Source organism: Sus scrofa, chromosome 11, assembly GCF_054392235.1.
Source record: "Sus scrofa isolate SSC_HxYL_T2T_F1_AM1 chromosome 11, Sscrofa_HxYL_maternal_Yorkshire_Landrace_v2.0, whole genome shotgun sequence".
NCBI classification, from domain to species: Eukaryota; Metazoa; Chordata; class Mammalia; order Artiodactyla; family Suidae; genus Sus; species Sus scrofa.
Window position 1 is genome coordinate 19,616,583 of NC_139393.1, and position 19,576 is coordinate 19,636,158.

The following is a 19,576-nucleotide window of genomic DNA, read 5'->3' on the forward strand; positions in this document are numbered from 1 at the left end:
CAGACCCTGGGGCGGGGCCGCAGCCTTCCTGGAGGCGGAAGTGCTTGACGGAGACAATGGCCAGGGTAGAAGCCAGCCGTGAAGACTTTGGGTGTTGCCGATTCCCAAGCCATCCCCCAGATTATTAACTGGAAAAAGGGAAACTCAGTTGCCTTCCCCAAGTGTTTACCACAGCTGAGCCATCTTCACTTCCTACAGACGCTACTTAGCAACAGAAAGAGTGGGTACCGAGTGGCCATTCTTTTCTCTGATTCGGAACTCATGGGATTTGAGAACCCCTGTCCTTCACATCCCATGGTTGAAATAAAGGATTTTTCTTTTTTATTTAAGAAAGTGAGACAAGTGGTGATAGAGACAGAAATAATGAGGTAAATACTGAAAGCCAGTCATAGTGGTAGTTCTCAGAGAACACACAAATGTCAGCACAGTTATTAATGAAAAGTGTATCTATTAGGTGTTTTTGATAACTTTTGAGGGAGGGAGATTGCGTGTTCTCTTTAGATCAGCAAAGTAGTAATGGATTATGAGAAAGAAACGGAAGAAACAAACATTCCAGTGGATGTGAAAATTAGGATGTTTGAACATAGAACTGCCAACAAGAGACCCCGTTATATTCAACTTCAAACAAATAATTTTTTAATGTATGTCCCAAATATTGTATACTTAAAAATTCCTTGTTGTTTATCTCAAGTGCAAATTTTGCTGGATATTCTGTATTTTTATTTGTTAAATCTGACAACCCTACTATTGCAGTAAGAGTAAAAACTCTCCATAAGCTTGGCATGAGAAGAACATTTAGAACATAAGAGAAAGGTCAGTGAGAGGTGATCCAGTCAACACCACAAAGGGTTTTTATGGAGGATGTTGGATAAACATGTGGTAAAGCATGAGCTTCTTGCTCCTATGAAAGGATGGCTTTGTTTTTTGGCAGGATGGAGGCTGCCCTCATAACCCCAATTTATAGCCAGATTGGAAAACTCTCCCAGAGTAGAACTGGTTTCCATGGGAACACCCTGGCTGCCAAATACTCAAGAATCAGGTGCACAGAGCTTGGAGTAGATGTCCAGGGAAGAAGGGCACGTTGGGTGAGGAAGTTGGTGGATGAATTCTCTTAACTTTAGCATCGAAAAAGTGGGTGACTCTTTAGTAAGACTAATTAGCAACCCACAGTGTTCCTCTCTGCCCTCATTGGCCAATGTTCAGTTTTTCAAGTATAAAAATGGGCAGATCTTCAGGCAGAGTCACTCAGCTGGTTAGTGGCAGAAAAACTGGGACAAGAAGTTCCCAGGCAGGAGACTGTCATGCTGTGCCATATGGCTTGGCACATAGTTCCATCCAAAAATGTGCTTTCTTTTTTGATAGCTAAGACTTTCATTCTCATGGGGTCAAATAAAATAATTTTTCCAGAGGCATAATTCTTTATGCATTGCGTATCAGACAAATCACACAGCTCCCATTTTCTCAGTTTTGGGGTTTGGCCAAGTTGATTTATTTTGAAAAACACTGCATTGCAGAACCATTCCCGCTACTTTCTTCTTTATCTGCAAATTTTTGAATATCTAAATGAACTTGGTCCCTGCCAATTTAGATATGATTTAGCTGGAAATTTTTAATCTCTTCTATTTTTCATCCTGTCTCCATGAAGTGATGGTCCGTAACCATCATTTAAACATAACTTTTAGTTGGGGGTTAAAATATGCTTAGGGAATTGCCATGAAGTTTGATTTCTGTTTATTGTATTTCTGTGTCTTTGATAAAATTTGGAAACATTCCCAAAGATCTTTGGGTATTTGGTAGGTTTTAAAAATTACATAAATCAATGAATGAATCTGGGTCTTGAACGGAATATCTCCTACAGGAGAGGAAAAAAAACCATGAACCAGGCTGAGCTGCCTGACTTTTGCCTTGATGCACAGCCCTCCGTCACTCAGCTCAGGTCTACCAACCAGAAGCACTAGGCAATGCTTTAGAAATGCCACCCAAAGTGTGCCATTAGCCACAACAAAATCCCTGATCACACCTTAGAACTCCTTTATCCTCACAGATGCCTTTGGCTGGAATTCTAGAAGAAACTACCAAATTTCAGAACTCATCCTGTCATCCTTTAGATGTGTGATAAGAAGAAATGCTTGCTTTGATATGAGGAAACACAATCTGCCTTTACTCAGAAGGTGTATTGTATAAACTCACACGGCCTACAGTGGTATGGGGTGGACTTGGGACAGGAAATACTTTCTGAGCCCCTGCTCCGTACCAGAGATTGAGCTAGACACTAGGAAATAAGATGAATCTCCTCTGTCCTCAAAGGGCCATGAGACATGTAGTTAAGTAATTATAACACAAAGCAAAATATAATGCCTCAAACAGTACAGAATGTTATAGGATTAACCAAAAGGAGGGGAGTTCCCGTCGTGGCTCAGTGGAAACGACTCTGACTAGCATCCATGAGGACACAGGTTCGATCCCTGGCCTCGCTCGGTGGGTTAAGGATCCGGCATTGCCGTGAGCTGTGTTGAAGTTCTCAGACATGGCTCGGATCCTGCATTGCTCTGGCTGTGGCGTATGCCAGCGGCTACGGCTCCAATTCGACCCCTAGCCTGGGAACTTCCATATGCCATGGGTATGCATATGGAAAAAAAGACAAAAAAAAAAAAAAGATGAAGGAGAGAGGCTTCTACTGGGGAATAATCAGGAAATAGTATTTTAGCCTCGAAAGTGGCTTTTGACAGATCAAGACAAGGGTCAAGGCAAGCCAGACAGAGGGGACGGCATAGGGTGTGTGGGGATGTCTGTTCCAGTCCCTTCAGGAGGAGGCAGGGGATGCAGGAGCTCGGCCTGGAAAAATAGCCTGGGGTCAGGTGGTGCAGGCCCTGGAATGGCCTAGTCTCACGTTCAAGGCGCCCTGACGGAGAGAGTAGATTTTCCTGGCATCCCCCCCTCACCCAGCCCCCTGGCTTCATTACCTACATCCACACTGGACTCTTTGTCCAGATGGGACATCTCTTGACCTGTCAACCTCTTCAAAGAGCTGCTGTAAAGTGGCACTTACTTTTTGCTAAGCAGCTCTGGGGACTGAAAAGAGACAGAGAAGGAAGACTTACTTTGCAGGGAGCCTAACCTTTAAACAATAACAGAGGCACATCTCCGGACTGCTCTCCAGGGAACCCGGGAGGAAAGCCATTGTCTGCAAAGGCCAGAGCAAACGTGGAGGCGTAAGGGCAGCCATGGGAACATAAGTGACCTCTGGGACCCTGGCTGTGGCCTGAGAATGGCTCTCAGGTGGCCGTGCTCCTCAGGGGAATGAGGTCAGCCGTGTGCACTCTGGAGGACGAGGCCCCTTAGGTCAGTCTCTGGAAGTCATCTCCCCCATTCTCAACATCTGTGTTCTCCTTCCGAAAACTGCCTGAGAGGTGGATGGGATGGCTCTTTGATGGGCTGCCCTTGGTTTGCTCACATCTCCCCTTTCAGCATCACCCTTTTCCTGCTAAACAGAAGAAAGACACACATCTCTGAGCACCCCACACCTTACCACACACAGGGCCCCGGTGTGTGAAAAACAGGCCCCAAACAACAGCACCAAAGAAAACTTCAGATCTAAGGGAGAAAAGTCCCAGGAGAGCAAAGCAAAGGGAGTTTTCTGGAAGGAAGTCCTGATGAGGCAGTGCCATAGTCACCCGTGCAGCCCAGCCTCAGTCTGAGATAAGAGTGCTACCAAAAAAAAATTTCCTAAATGTATAATAGTCAAGTAAACGTTTTTTCTTTCCTGTCAGAAATCGATTCTGACTTGTCAGCTACTTTGGCAGTGAGGGCTGACTTTGCCCCTAAAGAGATACGGAGAGCGTTTTTCATAAACTGGGTGAGCTTGATCTGCAATTAGGTAAAACACAGAAAATGTGTGGGAAAGTTCATCCTTTACACGTGAAATTGATGATACAAATCCAGATGTCAGCTTTAAAATGTGAGGGGGGAATGATTGTTCGAAACTATCTGCAGGAGGTTACGAGCGAAGTCTGGGGATCCCTGGACCTTCCACTTCTTTATCACTAGTGGGTGTGGGGGAGTTGGTACAAACTGCTGAGCTGAGGTTCTACCTTTGACCTGCAGGGGGCAGCATTGGCAAAACGTTAACAGGCTGAAAAGGATGCGCGCGCACCCGTTCTTTCTAGGCCATTTCCTGGTTTGCCTTCAGACAATTTCCATTAGAATAATGAGCTTTAGCATTTGTGGACTTGAGTAGGGAGTAGCTGTTTGATCAAAACCAAAATCCCTGTGTGAAAAGGCACATTTCTCCAGAGTTGAAACAATAGTTTTATTTTAATTTTTTTTTGCCTTTTTTATTCATTTATTTATTTTGGCCAATTTTTTGATTTCCAGAGCCTGACAGTGCCCAGTACTGAGTGCTCAAATAAATGTTTGATGGTTGGACAGTCATGCTACTTCCAGCTCCAGGAAAGCTTTTGGTTAAACATGCAAGACAACTGGGTGTCACAAGACTCCCAGGCAAGGCTCACCCATGTCCCTAAAAGCCCACCTCACTCAGATGGCTTGAGCTAGCAGTGCCCAGAAAGGGCAGGCACCGTCTGTAATTAAAAAGGACCTTGGCACTGGCTGACACGCAATGGCCTGAACGTGGCTATAGCTGTTTACAGTTGTCAGTGATTCCAGGAAATTATTTTCTGATGCCATTTCACTAAGAAAATCATGTGATTTCCTTATAGCCAGTTAATTATTGGCTGGTCTTGAATAAATGGTTACACTTAAAGCACAGGTGAAATATGTAGGAAAATAATGCACAGCTCCCATTGACCCTGGCTGTGTCAGGCACTGAACGCTTTTTCAGAGTTGCGTCAGAGAAGGAAGATGAGGTTAAAAGAAAAAGCATGAACTAATGGTTTTTGACTTTGAAAATCCCAATTCCTGTTTCAAACAATGTGTGCTCTCCCTGTGATGCCCCCCTCCCATCCCCAGTAAGTGGCTACACTTTTGTTTTTGGATATAAAAACTGCCTTCAGGCAAGTTTGAACTTGTGTTGGTTGTCTCCACTAGGGCCTTTGAATACTTGTTTAATTGGAACTGAAATAGAACGGTTTGCTCCTGGTAGAAGGAATTCCAGCATTAGGGACAGGGGTGGGAAGTGGCTTTTCCAGAGGGTGGGGTCTGTGGCTGAGACAGCTGGGCAGGTGTGAAAGGAGCACCACAGGTGCCACTCAGCCCTTCTGCCCACTTTGCCTGCACCTGGGCTCGGCCCAAACAGAATGTCAGTGTCAAGGGACCTGCTATGTTCAAGGGACTGAAAGTTACAATATCATCTACAACAATAAAAACCACAAGATTGCTTTCTACTACCAGCCCTCTTGTGTCTTCTAAAATTGGGAGCATCTCAAAGTACTTACATGTATGCCTGTGTCTGTCTGTCTGTGTATATATATATGGGTGTGTGCTATGTATAGAATGTTAGATATAAATATATTTAAACACACAATTAACTGAAAAAATAGAAGGCTTACTCTATCAGGAACTGTATATCCTGCCAGGAAAGAATCTGTCATCACCCCCCACCAAAGGCAGAGTTACTGATTAAATGCCCATGTTCATGTGACATCTGCCTGAGCATACAAAACAGCCTGCAGCTCTCGCTGAGTTTACCATGTGTATTACACACTAGCGTGGGTCCTTCCATAAAGGGAAATCAGACTGAGACGTGAATGGCAAGGGCTGGGCAGTTGGCCAAATTAATACAGACATACTCAGTCTATGGTTAATAGAGACAAGTGTCCACCCTGCGGGATATCATGGCCTTGGCTGTGCCCTACTTCTTCATTTCATGTAGGCTGGTTATGAGCCTGACCCACTGGTAAGCTGACTTACTCAGGCACTGGCTTATTCCAGACTAAACCACTGGCTTCCTATTTCCAGATGATAACACCAAATGCAATGGGCTGAATATTTATGTCCTCCAAACATTCCTCTGTTGAAATTCTAACCTTCATTGTGATGGATTTAAGAAGTGGGGCTTTTGGGAGATGGTGTTTTTCTTGCATGGTCATGAGAGGAGAGTCTTCCTGAACGAGCTTAGTGCCCTTGTGAAAGAGACCCCAGAGAGCTTCCTCACCCCTCCTACCACGTGAGGACACAGCAAGACGACAACCGTCTATGAACCAGGAAGCAAGCCCTCGCCAGACACTGAATTTACCGGTACTTTGGTCTTGAACGTCCCAGCTTTCAGAGCTGTGAAAAACACAATTCTGTTGTGTAAGCCATGCAGTCTGGGTATTTTTGTTACAGCAGCCAGAACAGACTAAGACCCAAGGAAAAGAAAGGCAGTGTTTATTACACACAGGTGCTGTCTAACAATGCTGTCATCCTGGTACTGAAGAAAGTGACCAAGAAACCGGTGAGCTGAAAAGTTATTGGAAAGCTCCCTCCAGTTTACTGTTAGCTGGAAAACTCAGCCCTAGCCCACCTTCACATGGAGCTGTTGCGAGGGGGTTCTCCAAGTCAAGAGGGTGAGAGGAAGGAGGGAGCAGAAGACACTATCATCCACGGTCCACAGGATTCTTACTTGCCTCTCTTCACCCCCAATGTGTGTTCCAGAGGATCAGCCCCAGAGCTGCCAGAGTGACAGCATCTAAGGCTCTCAGGAGGGAACTTTCGAGATTAAAACCTATATCCTAAGCCTCAGGAGCAGCTGGGCCAGGCTCTGCCCAGGATAACACATGCTCCCCACTTGCCCAGGAGTCCAGGAGCCCATCCTCCAGGCACTTCCTTGGTGACTCAGATCTCAGGAGGCTTGGTGACCCTTGGGATGATAATGGTTTTGAAGCTTGTGACAAACTAGCTGAAAAGGAAAAAAATGTCAGCCCCATACACCCCTTCCCCAGAGGAATTGTATGTCTCAGAAAGAGTTCTAAAGAATACCACATTGGGGCATTCCTCTCGTGGCTCAGTGGAAATGAATCTGACTAGCATCCATGAGGACAGAGGTTCAATCCCTGGCCTTGCTCAGTGGGTTAAGGATCCGGCATTGCTGTGAGCTGGCATGTAGGTCACAGACACAGTTTGGATCCCGTGTTGCTGTGGCTGTGATGTAGGCCGGCAGCTACAGCTCTGATTGGACCCCTAGCCTGGGAAACTCCATGTGCTGCAGGTTCAGACCTAAAGACCAAAAAAGGAAAAAAGAATACAATATCAGAGTTCCCACTGTGGTACAGTGGGATCAGTAGCGTTTTGGGAGCATTGGGTCACAGGTTCGAATCCCCAGCCCAGCACAGTGGGTAGGGATGCAGTGCTGCTGCAGCTGCAGCTTAGAACATGACTGTGGCTTGGATCTGATCCCTGGCCCGTGAACTCCACATGCCTCAGGGCAGCCAAAAGTGGGGGCGGGAAGAATACAAGTATCAAAGAGATGACCAGACACAGAGCTTTAGCTTCGTGTTTTGATTTTTACTTCCCCTTCCCCTCAGATATTCATGGTTTCCCTTACAGTCTCAAAGGGAGTCTGAAATTCACCCAAGTTCTTAAAATAAATCCAATTTAATTATTATCATATTTAGACAAATTAATGCACGTCTTAAAATATTTCCAGAAGAGGATAGGAAAGGATCTTTCTTACACAAATTAACAAAAATCAAATGATTGAATTCATTAGACCACCTATTTATGCCATAGGTGCAGCCAAAAATAAAAGTGAAAACGAATGAAGATTTACACTTTAGATAAGCAGAGGTTAAAAAACAGAGTTCCGGAGTTCCCGGCGTGGGTCAGTGGTTAACGAATCCGACGACAAACCACGAGGTTGAAGACTGGATCCCTGGCCTTGCTCAGTGGGTTAAGGATCCCGCGTTGCCATGAGCTGTAGGTCGCAGACGGCTCGGATCCCGCATTGCTGAGTTGTAGGCCGGCAGCTACAGCTGATTGGACACCTAGTCTGGGAAGCTCCAAGTGCCTCAAGCGTGGCCCTAAAAAGACAGGAAAAAAAAAAAAAAAGGCACAGAGGCGGGATCAAGATGGCAGAGGCATATGACGCGGAGCTCATCCTCTCCCACAAACACATTTTAAAAAAACACCTCCATGCAGAACGGTTGGCACAGAAGGTCTATTGGACCCTAACAGAAGACCTCAGGCCTCCAAAAAAGGTGAGAGAGAGAGAGAAAGGGGAAAAAGGGGGTCAGGTCGGGACCAGCACTCCTGGCAGGGAGCTGTAAAAGGGCAGGAATCCGCCCCCTGGGAGGCCGCCTAACTGAGGGGGGATCACCCAGGAAGGAGGGGGAGCCCCAAAGCCTCGGAGAAAAGCGCAGCAGCGGGGCTGAGGAGAGCAAAGCAGAGAGAGCGGCTCAGACCATCGGTACCACCGCCCGAGGCACCACCGCCCGGGGCTCGCGGATGGGACCTGGGCGCTGAGACAGGGCTTCGGAGGTGAGTTTTGGGGAAAGGACTAGGGTTGGCTGGGTGGAGACAGCCTGCGGGGGCTGGGGAGGTGTGCGCCGCAACTGAGGGGGCAGCGGGGGGAGAAGGCCTGGGCTCGTGGGAGCAGCTCTGCAGGGAGGGCGAGAGGAGGAGGGGCAGGACGGCCAGAGCGATTTCTTTTTCTGCGCCTGCGCGGGCTCCAGGTGGTGAGGATGCCTCCTGCTTGGGATACAGCGGCTGGACCAAACTGCCATGGTCATCTCGGACTCCCAGGGTGGGCAAGGCCTGCCACCGCTAAGGTTCCTGTGAATAGGCACCACCTGCAGCCCCAGTCACCTTCGGGATTACCACCGAGAGCAGCCGTGGAACCCCCTGCCCTCACTCCCTGGGAAGGCACATGGCCACTGTTGCCCTACTGTGGGCACTGTCCACACCGCTCTCCAGCCACCCATCTCCTGATGGGTCCTCACCACTGCCAAAGGTCTGGCAACCAGGGAGCACCTACAGGTGCTGCCCATTGCCTCCACCTCCCTAAAAACACTCAAAAGCTCTACACCTGCACACCCCCTATCAAGGGGATAATGGCCTGCAGACACTGAGGAAAGAGAGAGCAAGTATCCAAACCAAAAGCAGTCTTCACTCCAAGAAAATAGTAAGCCCTCACCAGCTACCCAGGGACCCTCCCACATATAAACAGCCCTCTAAGACTACAGTAGATAATTGTTTTCCCCAAACTCACAGAGTAAGAAAAATATAAGCAAAATGAGGAAGCACAGCAACCATTCCAAGTTAAAAGAACAGGAGAATTACCCTGAAGGAGCAAACAATGAAACAGACCTTAGGAAATCAGGGGTGACCTCAGTAGGCACAGCCTTGATTTCCTTCCCATCACCACCCTTGAGATGTGGAAATTGAATGAACATCCCCACCGGGGCCATCCACTCAAACAAGCAGGCGACTGGGAGGGGAACTTCCTTACTTTATGGTCAGCAAAGTCAGGTGTTGGGCTGCCTTCTGGCACATCTGATCAAAGGACAAGATCATCCAGGCGGTGGGTCAGGCTGTTTTCTTGCAGGATGCTGTGGTTGGCTTGTCTAGATGCAGATGGTTTTGATCCTTTAGTGATACCACTGGAGCCCGTGCTAAATCCAGGAAGCCAGCTCACTGAGATCTTGGGACGTTAGATTAAGCCAGACCATCAGAAAGCTGCCTTTGTGCACTGTATTTTCTTAGCCTCTCCTAAAAGTGCCAAGCTAGTTCTGAACTAGCTTTTCATATACTGCCACTTTTTTGCATCAAGGAAATTTATGTGAACATTTCTATGCTAGCCACTGTCCTGGTGCTGCGGATGTGACTCAATCCAGCTGACAGCACTGATCCCTTTTTTCAGGTTTATTAGGAGAAATGTCTCAGAAAAAGGTATGTTTCTCCTGAGTGTTAGCATGATTTCTCTTCCAGGCGTTATGAATCTTGTAACTCATGAAATTTCCCCCTTTTCTTTGGATGCTGAGAAACTCAGAGCCAAATATGTTGCCCTCTTCTGACAACTTGTGCAGTACCGCAGAGCATGCATTTTCTGTACGTACTTTGCACTTGGGTTTATCTTATTTTCCTACCTTTGGTTTCCTTTTGCCCTAATTGCTTCACCTCTAAGTGGTTTTTTTGTTGTTGTTGTTGTTTTTTTTAATCACATTGGATGTATCCTAAAGGTTACCTATATTAGTCAGAGTAGGCCTACTGCAGTCAAAAATGACCCCAATGGGAGTTCCCGTTGTGGCTCAGTGGTTAACGAATCCGACTAGGAATCATGAGGTTGAGGGTTCAATCTCTGGCCTTGCTCAGTGGGTTAAGGATCCGGTGTTGCTGTGAGCTGTGGTGTAGGTTGCAGATGCAGCTCGGATCTGGCATTGCTGTGGCTCTGGAGTAGGCCGGCGGCTACAGTTCCTATTCGACCCCTAGCTGGGAACCTCCATATGCCTCGGGAGCGGCCCAAGAAATGGCAAAAAGACAAAATAAATAAATAAAATAGACTCCAATATCTCAATACAGTTAGAGGGTTGACCTCTCACTTGCCTTAAGTCTAGAGCAACTGTTACTTGGCAGTTCCTCTCCATGTGAAACCCAAGTCCATCAGCTCCGCCATTTTCAACTCATAGCCCTAGAGTATCTATGATAGACACATAGAAAGATAGGAAGCATATCAGATAACTGACTCCTTCAACCTGGAAATGACACACACCATTTCCACTCACATTCCACTGGCCAGAACCAGTCACCTAGGTGCAAAGCTTCTGGGAAATATTGTTCCCATTTGGGCCACCTCTTTACCAAAACAACTCTCTAGGGCAAGGAACATGAATCCTTGGTGGTCAGCCATACTTTCTCTGCCACACTCCCTGAATTCCTTCTTGGAACAGTAAACCCCAACTAACTCTGTAGACTTTAGATAAAAAGGAAATGTGTTTTCTCCTTGCCAAAGAACAGGACTATCAAACAAGAAATAACCACAATTGTGAAGGTGTATGGGTGGACCCTATGCTGGACATTGCAGGTGGCACAAAAGTGTGAGTTACATTGTTCTTGCCTTTGAGTTGCTTATAGTGTTTCATGTGCACCTTCCACACTTGTGCTTCCAAGGCTGGGTAGAGTTATAGCAGCCCTCCAAATCATTCTGTCGTAGAGACATCATTGTACCAGTTCTCTTTCCTGCCTTCATCAAACTCTAAAAAGGGAAGGGTCAGATGCAGCAAGGTAGCTCTGTCTGTGGAATAAAAAGAAGCTCTTCCATTGCAACCTTTAGAGTAGCCAGTGGAAAGTAAGGAGACAAGGACTCTTCATTTCTGCCCTTGGGTAAAGGGTTTAATTCCCTCCTGCCTGTAAATTGGAGATAATGATGTTTGCTGACCTTGCCTTCAGAATTAATTAGTGGTTGTGTTGCACTTTTTGTCTACAGATGAAAGGCTTTTTTGTGTGCTTAGTGCATCATCACCGTTTCCATTATCATCATCACCGTCATTACCTTGTGTCCTGAAGATAAAGTGATGGAATTCCCACACAAAGTTTCCAAGAGACATGACCTCTCTAACCTTTTCAACCTTCTCATCTATGCTTTTTAAAAGAACTAACCCACTCTTCCCTTCTTTGTAACTTTGCTCTCAAGGACTGAGAAAGTGAGAGTTAGAAATAACTCTTAATTTCTTAGAGACCCGTGTTTCATGCACCAGAACTTGACGGTGACTTTCTCCTGGCAATGGAAGCTAAGCATTTCAACCATACCTTCCATCCAGATGTAAGAGATATTTCAGAAGCAGAGGGGAGGGGGAACATTTAGACGAACTTTTAAAAAATATCTCAGTACTCTTCAAAAACCATTTCACTTTTTTCTTTCATGACATCTCACTGTATAAATCGATCTTTTCCATTTACTTGATGTCATTATAAGAAGGAGTATTATTTCCCCTGAACTAAGTACCCTGGACCTCACTTCCTTGGGAGCTTATCAGTCTTTGGACTTAGTAAAAGTTCAAATTCTGATGTGAAAACTGGAATCTACCTGGAGAATTCTCAGGGCTTTGGATAACATCCTGCTTTTGAAAGTGGAGCTAGGACCAGAGGTAAAGTGGACTGTGAAGTGATCAGAGCAGAGCCAAACAAATAGAGTCAGATTATCAGAGAAGAACCTAAGGTTTCTCTGGCATACAGATTTAGTGTTCCTGATCCAGTACCAAATTGGTACAATCCAATGGTAACCTTACTAGTCCTTGTTCCTGGGACTAGGTTAACTGCAGCCTTGAGACCTTGGGGAAGCTATTATTTGCTAAAGCAATGTAATCCTTTCCCCTTAACATTGATGCAGGTACTTCTTTATACTTTCTAAATTAGCATTGAAATGTGAATGATGGTCAGGATTGGAAGAGCTGGAATGACTCAGCCATCCCTGTGATTCCAGGCCCAACGTGTCTTGTCTCCAAGTGAGCAATGACAGGTTGCACAAGAGGATTGAAATTTTGATTATGAGTTCTTGGTGACTCACAGGCTTAGTCAGCCAGTAATGATAATAGAAAATACATTTACACCTCTTCCTGTGTCCAGGCGTTGTTTTATTCCCTTTGGATGAAATAAGTCATTTAATCTACAAATGATCCTAGGAAGCAACTTCTATTATTATCCCTACTTTAGAGATGATGAAACTGAGGCAGGAAGGGTTTAAATCGAAGCTTTCATGGCCAGACAAAGGCAGAGAGAATTTGAACCCAAATTGTCAATACTTAGAACCATTCAACTGCCATGACTCTATGAGTGCCCTTTTCTGTGTGGTGTAGCATTTCTCTGTGTTAGGAAGTCTATCCCTATTCCTAGACTGAATTGAAATCATCGATTTTCTCCCCAAGTTGGAATGTTCATACCTGGAGAAAACCTGCAAATATGATCAATCACAAAGCAGGAATTAGGGTGGAAGGCAATAGGATGGATGCCACCTAGTGACCATGAGGGGCAGGTAGAAACACATGCTGATGCTGAGGGTTAAAGGTGGGAGCTGAGTGCATGGGTCCACTGCTTCCATGGCCAAGACTGGGTTGGGTTTTTTGTTTGTTTGTTTGTTTGTTTTAACTACTCTAAGCCAAGATGGGAGATTTCTGTGGCTGTTGAGAAAATCTCTCAGAAAGTAAAACAAATCAGCAAAGAGGTCTTTTTCACAAATGGTGCTGAAATAACGGATATCCTCAGGTTAAAAAAAAAATTAGGCACAGATTTTACACTTTTTACATAAATTAATTCAAAATGTGTCATAGACCTAAATGTGAATGCAAAATAGTACAGCCGTTTTGGAAGACAATTTGGCAGTTTCTTGAAAAGATAAACACAATCATGTGTCAACTATATCTCAGTAAAGCTGGGAAAAACCACACAAAAACAAAACATAGCCTTGCCATAAGATTCATCCATCATGCTACCAGGTATTTACCCAAATGTGTCGGAAACTTGTGTCTACACAAAAACCTGTAACAAATATTTATAGCAGCTATATTTATAATTGCCAAAACCTTGAAACAACCAAGATGTCTGTCCTTCAATAGATGGATAGATGGGAGTTCCCATCGTGGCGCAGTGGTTAACGAATCTGACTAGGAACCATGAGGCCTTGCTCAGTGGGTTAAGAATCTGGCGTTGCTGTGAGCTGTGGTGTAGGTTGCAGACGCGGCTCGGATCCAGTGTTGCTGTGGTTCTGGCGTAGGCCAGCGGCTAACAGCTCCGATTAGACCCCTAGCCTGGGAACCTCCATATGCTGCAGGAGCGGCCCTAGAAAAGCCAAAAAAAAAGGATAGGTGAATAAACTGTGGTATAGCCAGATAATGGAATATCATTCAGTGTTAAAAAGAAATGAGCCATTAAGCCATAAATAGTTATATAAGGCAGAATCTTAAATGCACGCTGCTAAGTGAAAGAAGCCAATCTAAAATGGCTATATACTGTATGATTCCAACCATTTGACATTTGGAAAAGGGCAAAACTATAGAGATAATGAACAAAAATCAGTGATTGCCAAGGGCTTGTTGGAGGGAGAGAGGGATATAAGAGGAGCAGAGGTGATTTTAGGACAGAGAAACCATTCTCTGGGACACTGTGATGGTGGCTACGTGACATGTGTCTGTCAAAACTCATACACCTGTACGACCCCAGAGAACTCTAATGAAAACTGTGAACTCCAGTTAACAATAATGTGTCAATATCGGTTCGTCAATTATAGCAAATCTATCGCACTTCTGAGAACTACTATTATGAGAGAAACTGAGGCAGGGAATGGACAGGAAAGAGGGCATATGGGAACCCTTTATACAATCTGCTCAATTTTTCTATAGGTAAAATTCCTTTTAAAAGTCAAGTCATAATTGGGGAAAAAAGATCAAGAGGGGAAATATGAAAGACAAGAAAGAAGATTAATTTAGAAAAGTCAACACCTGATCCATCATTGTGAAGATACAAGTCCCACCACGGCAGGGAGTTTTCTCTTTAGTTTGCTCTTATGTCCCAAGAGCCTAGAATTGTTCTTGGCATAAAGCAGAACTCTGTCAAATATAAAACAAGGCTAGATATTGGCACGACAATGTAAATCAACTATCCTTTATTTTTAAAAAATCTAGGTATTTCAGGGAGAAAAAGCAGAGATAATGGAAAGGATAAGTTTATCAAGGAAATAATACATTTCCTGGAAATGAAATATCCTCAGATATAAGACAAATGAGACAAAAAGCCCAACAAGGCACATCAGTGTGCGACTTCATAACACCTGCAATAGGGAAAAGGTACTTCAGTTTAAGAAAGGACTAAGAGGAGTTCCCGTCGTGGTGCAGAGGAAACAAATCTGACTGGGAACCATGTGGTTGCGGGTTTGATCCCTGCCCTCGCTCAGTGGGTTAAGGATCTGGCATTGCCGTGAGCTGTGGTGTAGGTTGCAGACACGGCTCAGATCTGGCGTTGCTGTGGCTCTGGCATAGGCCGGCAGCTACAGCTCCAATTAGACCCCTAGCCTGGGAACCTCCATATGCCACAAGTGTGGTCCTAAAAATGTACCAAAAAAAAAAAAAAGAAGAAGAAAGGACTAAGAAAAAAATGGCATTGGATTTTTCCACAACACCAAAATCTGGAAAGGAATGGAGAAAGGTCGTCAAAGTTTGGGGTGAAATTTTTTCCAACCTAGAATTCTATGCTTTGCTAAACTATCACTTAAATATGAAGGTAAGGAGTTCCCGTCGTGGCGCAGTGGTTAACGAATCCGACTGGGAACCATGAGGTTGCGGGTTCGGTCCCTGCCCTTGCTCAGTGGGTTCACGATCCGGCGTTGCCGTGAGCTGTGGTGTAGGTTGCAGACGCGGCTCAGATCCCGCATTGCTGTGGCTCTGGCGTAGGCCGGTGGCTACAGCTCCGATTCAACCCCTAGCCTGGGAACCTCCATATGCCGCGGGAGCGGCCCAAGAAATAGCAACAACAACAACAACAACAAAAGACAAAAAGACAAAAAAAAAATAAAATAAATAAATAAATATGAAGGTAAAATAAAGTATTTTTCAGGCCAGCAAAGGCTTTAAAATTTCCTGCCATCAACTCCTTCTCAGAAAGTTCCAGAAAGATGTGCACCACAAAGTAAAGAATTAAACCATGACAGAGGAAGACAAAGATTCTAAACAGGAATTCCAACTCAGAGTGTGGGCAAAAGGAATTCCCAGGATGCTGGTGAAGGGAAGTCGGAATCACAGCTGGGCAGCAGACCCACTGAGCCACCAGTCCCAACTGGAGCAGGAGGAGAGAAAAAGCTATTTTTTTAAAGTGAATATATGTACACATGCATAATCATATAGATACCAATTTGAGAAATGTCCACACTGGGAGGTGGAGAGTGGATGTGGAAAGGTAGAAAATGAACTAAAGTCTCTCACTCTGCAGTAAAACGTCAGCAAGGGAGTTTCCTTTGTGGCTCAGTGGTTAAGGAACCTGACTTAGAATCCATGAGGATGTGGGTTCCATCCCTGGCCTCACTCAGTGGGTTAAGGATCCAGTGTTGCTGTGAGCTTGGTGTAGGTCGAAGATTCGGTTCAGATCCCAGGTTGCTGTGGCTGTGGTGTAGGCCGGCAGCTGAAGATTCTATTCAACCCCTAGCCTGGGAACTTTCATATGCCACAGGCATGGCCCCCCCCCAAAAAAGGCAATAATCCTTATGATTGAAAAATTAGTACACTGCAGTATAGCATTTTTGGTTAAAGTATGGTGATAAATACTTTGAAAAAAAATTCATCAGTTTCCTGTAGAGAGGAGGCTTTAGGATGGGGATGGGGAGCAGAAAGCTGGCTCTCTCATTATAAATGAACTTTATAGTGTTATTTGTCTTTAATGACATGTATCATATTGTAAAAATGCAATTTCAATTTCACAAAAAAGAAGAAGAAGAGATGTTGTAATGGCAGCTCCAAAAGGATTCAAGCAGGGTCCTTCTGGTTGCCTGCTGGTCCTGTAAAGGATGCACAGGAAGTGTGCAGGAACCCATCCCAAAGTCCTCCTCTTTCCTAGAGAGATTCAGAGCCCAGGATTGGAAGGGGTGGCATAGCAGGGTCAGTTCAGTGCATCAGCAGCATCATTTTTGGTCTTCAGTTCTGTGCTCTCTGCATTTCTGAATCCTTTGCATGTTTGAAAATACTTTGTCATACATGAGCACCAGGTTTTTTTGGACCTAAAAAAAACTAGATCCAGGTTTTTCTGGACTTAAAACATATATGGCTTGTGGAATCCTCTCTAAGAAAAATAATACAAAAGAATATCTATTTATCATTATTATTTAGAATGAGAAAATATAACACAATATCTTACAAAATTTTTAAAGCTGTTAAATACCCAGAACCTAAAAATCCAGAAAAGGGACATGGCATTTTACTAATTAACTACCTGACACACTTCTAAAATCATTTTTTCTATATTGTTTTGGATGCATAATCTTTACTCCATGTGACAAAATTTTGTCATATTTTCCATACAGAGAATAGAAAGATAATTCAATCTTTCTCTAGCAAATTTGATTGAAATCTATCTTTTTTACAATTGGCTACTTAAAAAACTTTTTCTGTGGTTTCTAAATTATTATTTGGTAAAGCCAAGTATATTTTTTAAGATCATTGTCCTAAATTTTGAATCTGCACTATTTTTGTTCTTTTCATGTATAAGCTACTGCGGACACCTTGCTTTTGCGTTATTGCTTTAACTTGCTGCCTGCAAACTCAGAAATTCTGGTAACTGTTATATAAGATTCCTATTAAGGCAGGAAAGAAAAAAATCTAGATGTATACCCATACACACCGTGCATCATAATTGTGCTGCATTTTTCAAGTGTATTTGGGAAAGAACTTGCATTTTGACTAAACTTCTTCAAGAACTGAATCTTGTGTTACTGATGATCGGAAGACCGTTCCACATGGAGGATGTTTTTTAGCTCCAAACATTTCAAATCCTGCTTCTCCTCCACTTCCCTTGTCCTTCCAGTGCCAGATGCCCCAGGAGTCGTTCATGTCATGAAGTGGCCTCTGCCCCCTGCAGCTTCCTGTCACTATTCCCCGAGATGGAGCGATAGGAGTAGTCCTCAGAAGAGCTCGCCAGCAAAAATCTCCCATGAAACCCAAACCAGATATAATGCCCGTGGGAACCCACAATGCCACAGCCAGATAGGAAGGCTGTGGAAAGGACATCAGAGTGGAATAAGCAAGTCTTCCCTGACGGTGGTTAAAATATCTCTTGCAAATTTTATTTAAAAAACCATATGAGGAATTCCCTTCATGGCTCAGCGGTTAACAAGCCCCACTAGAATCCACGAGGTTGCGGGTTCCATTCCTGGCCTCGCTCAGTGGGGTAAGGATCCGACGTTGCCGTGAGCTGTGGTGTAGGTCGAAGACGCAGCTCGGATCCCATGTTGCTGCAGCCGTGGTGCAGGCCGGCAGCTGCAGCTCTGATTGGATCCCTAGCCTGGAAACCTCCACATGCTGAGGGTTCAGCCCTAAAATGCAAAATAAATAAATAAATAAATAAACCTTACAACCCTGAGAAGCTATATCTAGGATCTCAGAAGGGCCAGTGCAAAAGGGTGCCCTGCAGTTTAATCTTCATTCCCTCTCATTGGTGATTAAACTGGAAACTGTCCAGTGCTCCAGTCCTTCTGCCTTGATGGAAACGTTATCACCTTTGCGCAGAGGAGAGGGGTGGGGGAGGGCTGGCGCCTGACTCACCTGAGCTGACCTTGGCTACGTGGCTTAAGGGATGAGAACAGAGGGCAAAGAAAGATCAATCCCACGAGTATTGCCCTGGAAGCCCTTTCTCTGTCAGCAGGCAAGGGAGGAGGTAGGGAGGTGGGTGTTGATGGAAGGCAAGAAAGAAAGGAAAACCAGTCCAACTCTCCTGGTCCCCCAAAATTACTAGTAGGCACCAAAGAAGGTCCCTTCTGGTGTTGACTCTTAGTTCCACATCACCAGGGTAATCAATTAATTGGTTTTTTTTTTTCTAAAAACAGCCATCCCTCCTTTATCTTGCCTGAATTCATGCATTCTGTAATCGTAACCACAACGGATTGCCACAAATCGAACTTTGGATCCGTCTCTCCCACCATCAATTGTAGGTGCAAAAGAAATAAAAATTGATATTACCCGGAGTTCCCATTGTGGTGCAGTGGAAATGAATCTGACCAGTAACCATGAGATTGCGGGTTCACTCCCTGGCCTCGCTCTGTGGGTTAAGGATCTAGCATTGCCATGAGCTGTGGTGTAGGTCGCAGACATGGATCGGATGCTGTGGCGGGCAACTGTAGCTCTGATTAGACCCCTAGCTTGGGAACTTCCTCCATATGCCGCAAGTGCAGCCCTGAAAAGAAAAAAAAAAAAATGATATTATTGGTAGGCCAAGGAACATATCATGAGGAAGATTAATGTAACATAATACATTTCTACAGCCAAACAGACATTATTCCTGAAAGTCTGTATTTCTGGCCCTTGGAGGAGCAAACATTTTTAGGGTCTTACTTTGTGCCACTCATATTATCTCCTTTAATCTTCCCAATAATCTCAAGAGGAGGTGTTATTTTTTTGTATATTTTTTGTATTTTGCAGATAAGGACACAAGCCCATAGTGAAGTCACCCAAGAATGTTAGGGGCCTGGACAAGATAACACACTAGCAAGGTTTGTCTGACTGCCAAGCGGTGTGTTCTTACCACCCGTCTTCTCCCATGCTGATAAGCGAAAACCACCAAAATGTCAAGTTCCCAGGGTGGCCAGAGTCCTCCCCGCTAAAGGGCTCGGTGTCCAGACCGGCCACGCTCTGAACATCCGGACCCTGACGAAGGCAAAGATCCTAGCACCCTACCTCCCTGCACTTACAGGGCTGAGCAGTGCTTGGGGGGTGATCCGAACAACTAACCAACATATTTTTTTCCACCTTCAGAAGCAAACCCTAAAGCTAAGAACGTTTGTAGAAAACTTAATTTAGAAACACTTTAAAGTTCCATTTTCAACCTGTAGGTGAGGTAGCTTTGGAGGTCAACAGTGCTGAGTTGAATGAGTAAATGAAAAAAAAAAAATTCCTGTCATTTTGGAGCCGCTGTAAATATGCAGAGGAATATTTTTTTACTCTCTACCCCCGGG

At 44.7% G+C, this 19,576-nt stretch overlaps 1 protein-coding gene across 15 annotated transcripts in view; it reads left to right on the top strand.

Moving 5' to 3' along the window:
- Positions 1 to 19,576, top strand: part of LOC146398569 (uncharacterized) — a 121,575-nt gene that overhangs the window by 74,288 nt on the left and 27,711 nt on the right. For 2 of the 15 annotated variants that reach the window (XM_084981743.1, XM_084981739.1), the window contains exons 1-2: positions 7,990 to 8,415; positions 19,044 to 19,114. The exons of 8 other annotated variants lie outside the window; for them this stretch is intronic. Coding sequence is in view for 2 of the 7 variants with exons in the window: in XM_084981736.1 (XP_084837862.1) it covers positions 8,007 to 8,135 (129 nt within the window). In the remaining 5 variants the exon portion in view is untranslated. Of the gene's footprint in view, positions 1 to 7,989; positions 8,416 to 18,451; positions 18,553 to 19,043; positions 19,115 to 19,576 lie in introns of those variants that run through there. 5 more of the 15 variants (XM_084981736.1, XM_084981746.1, XM_084981740.1 and 2 more) reach the window with 4 other exon arrangements.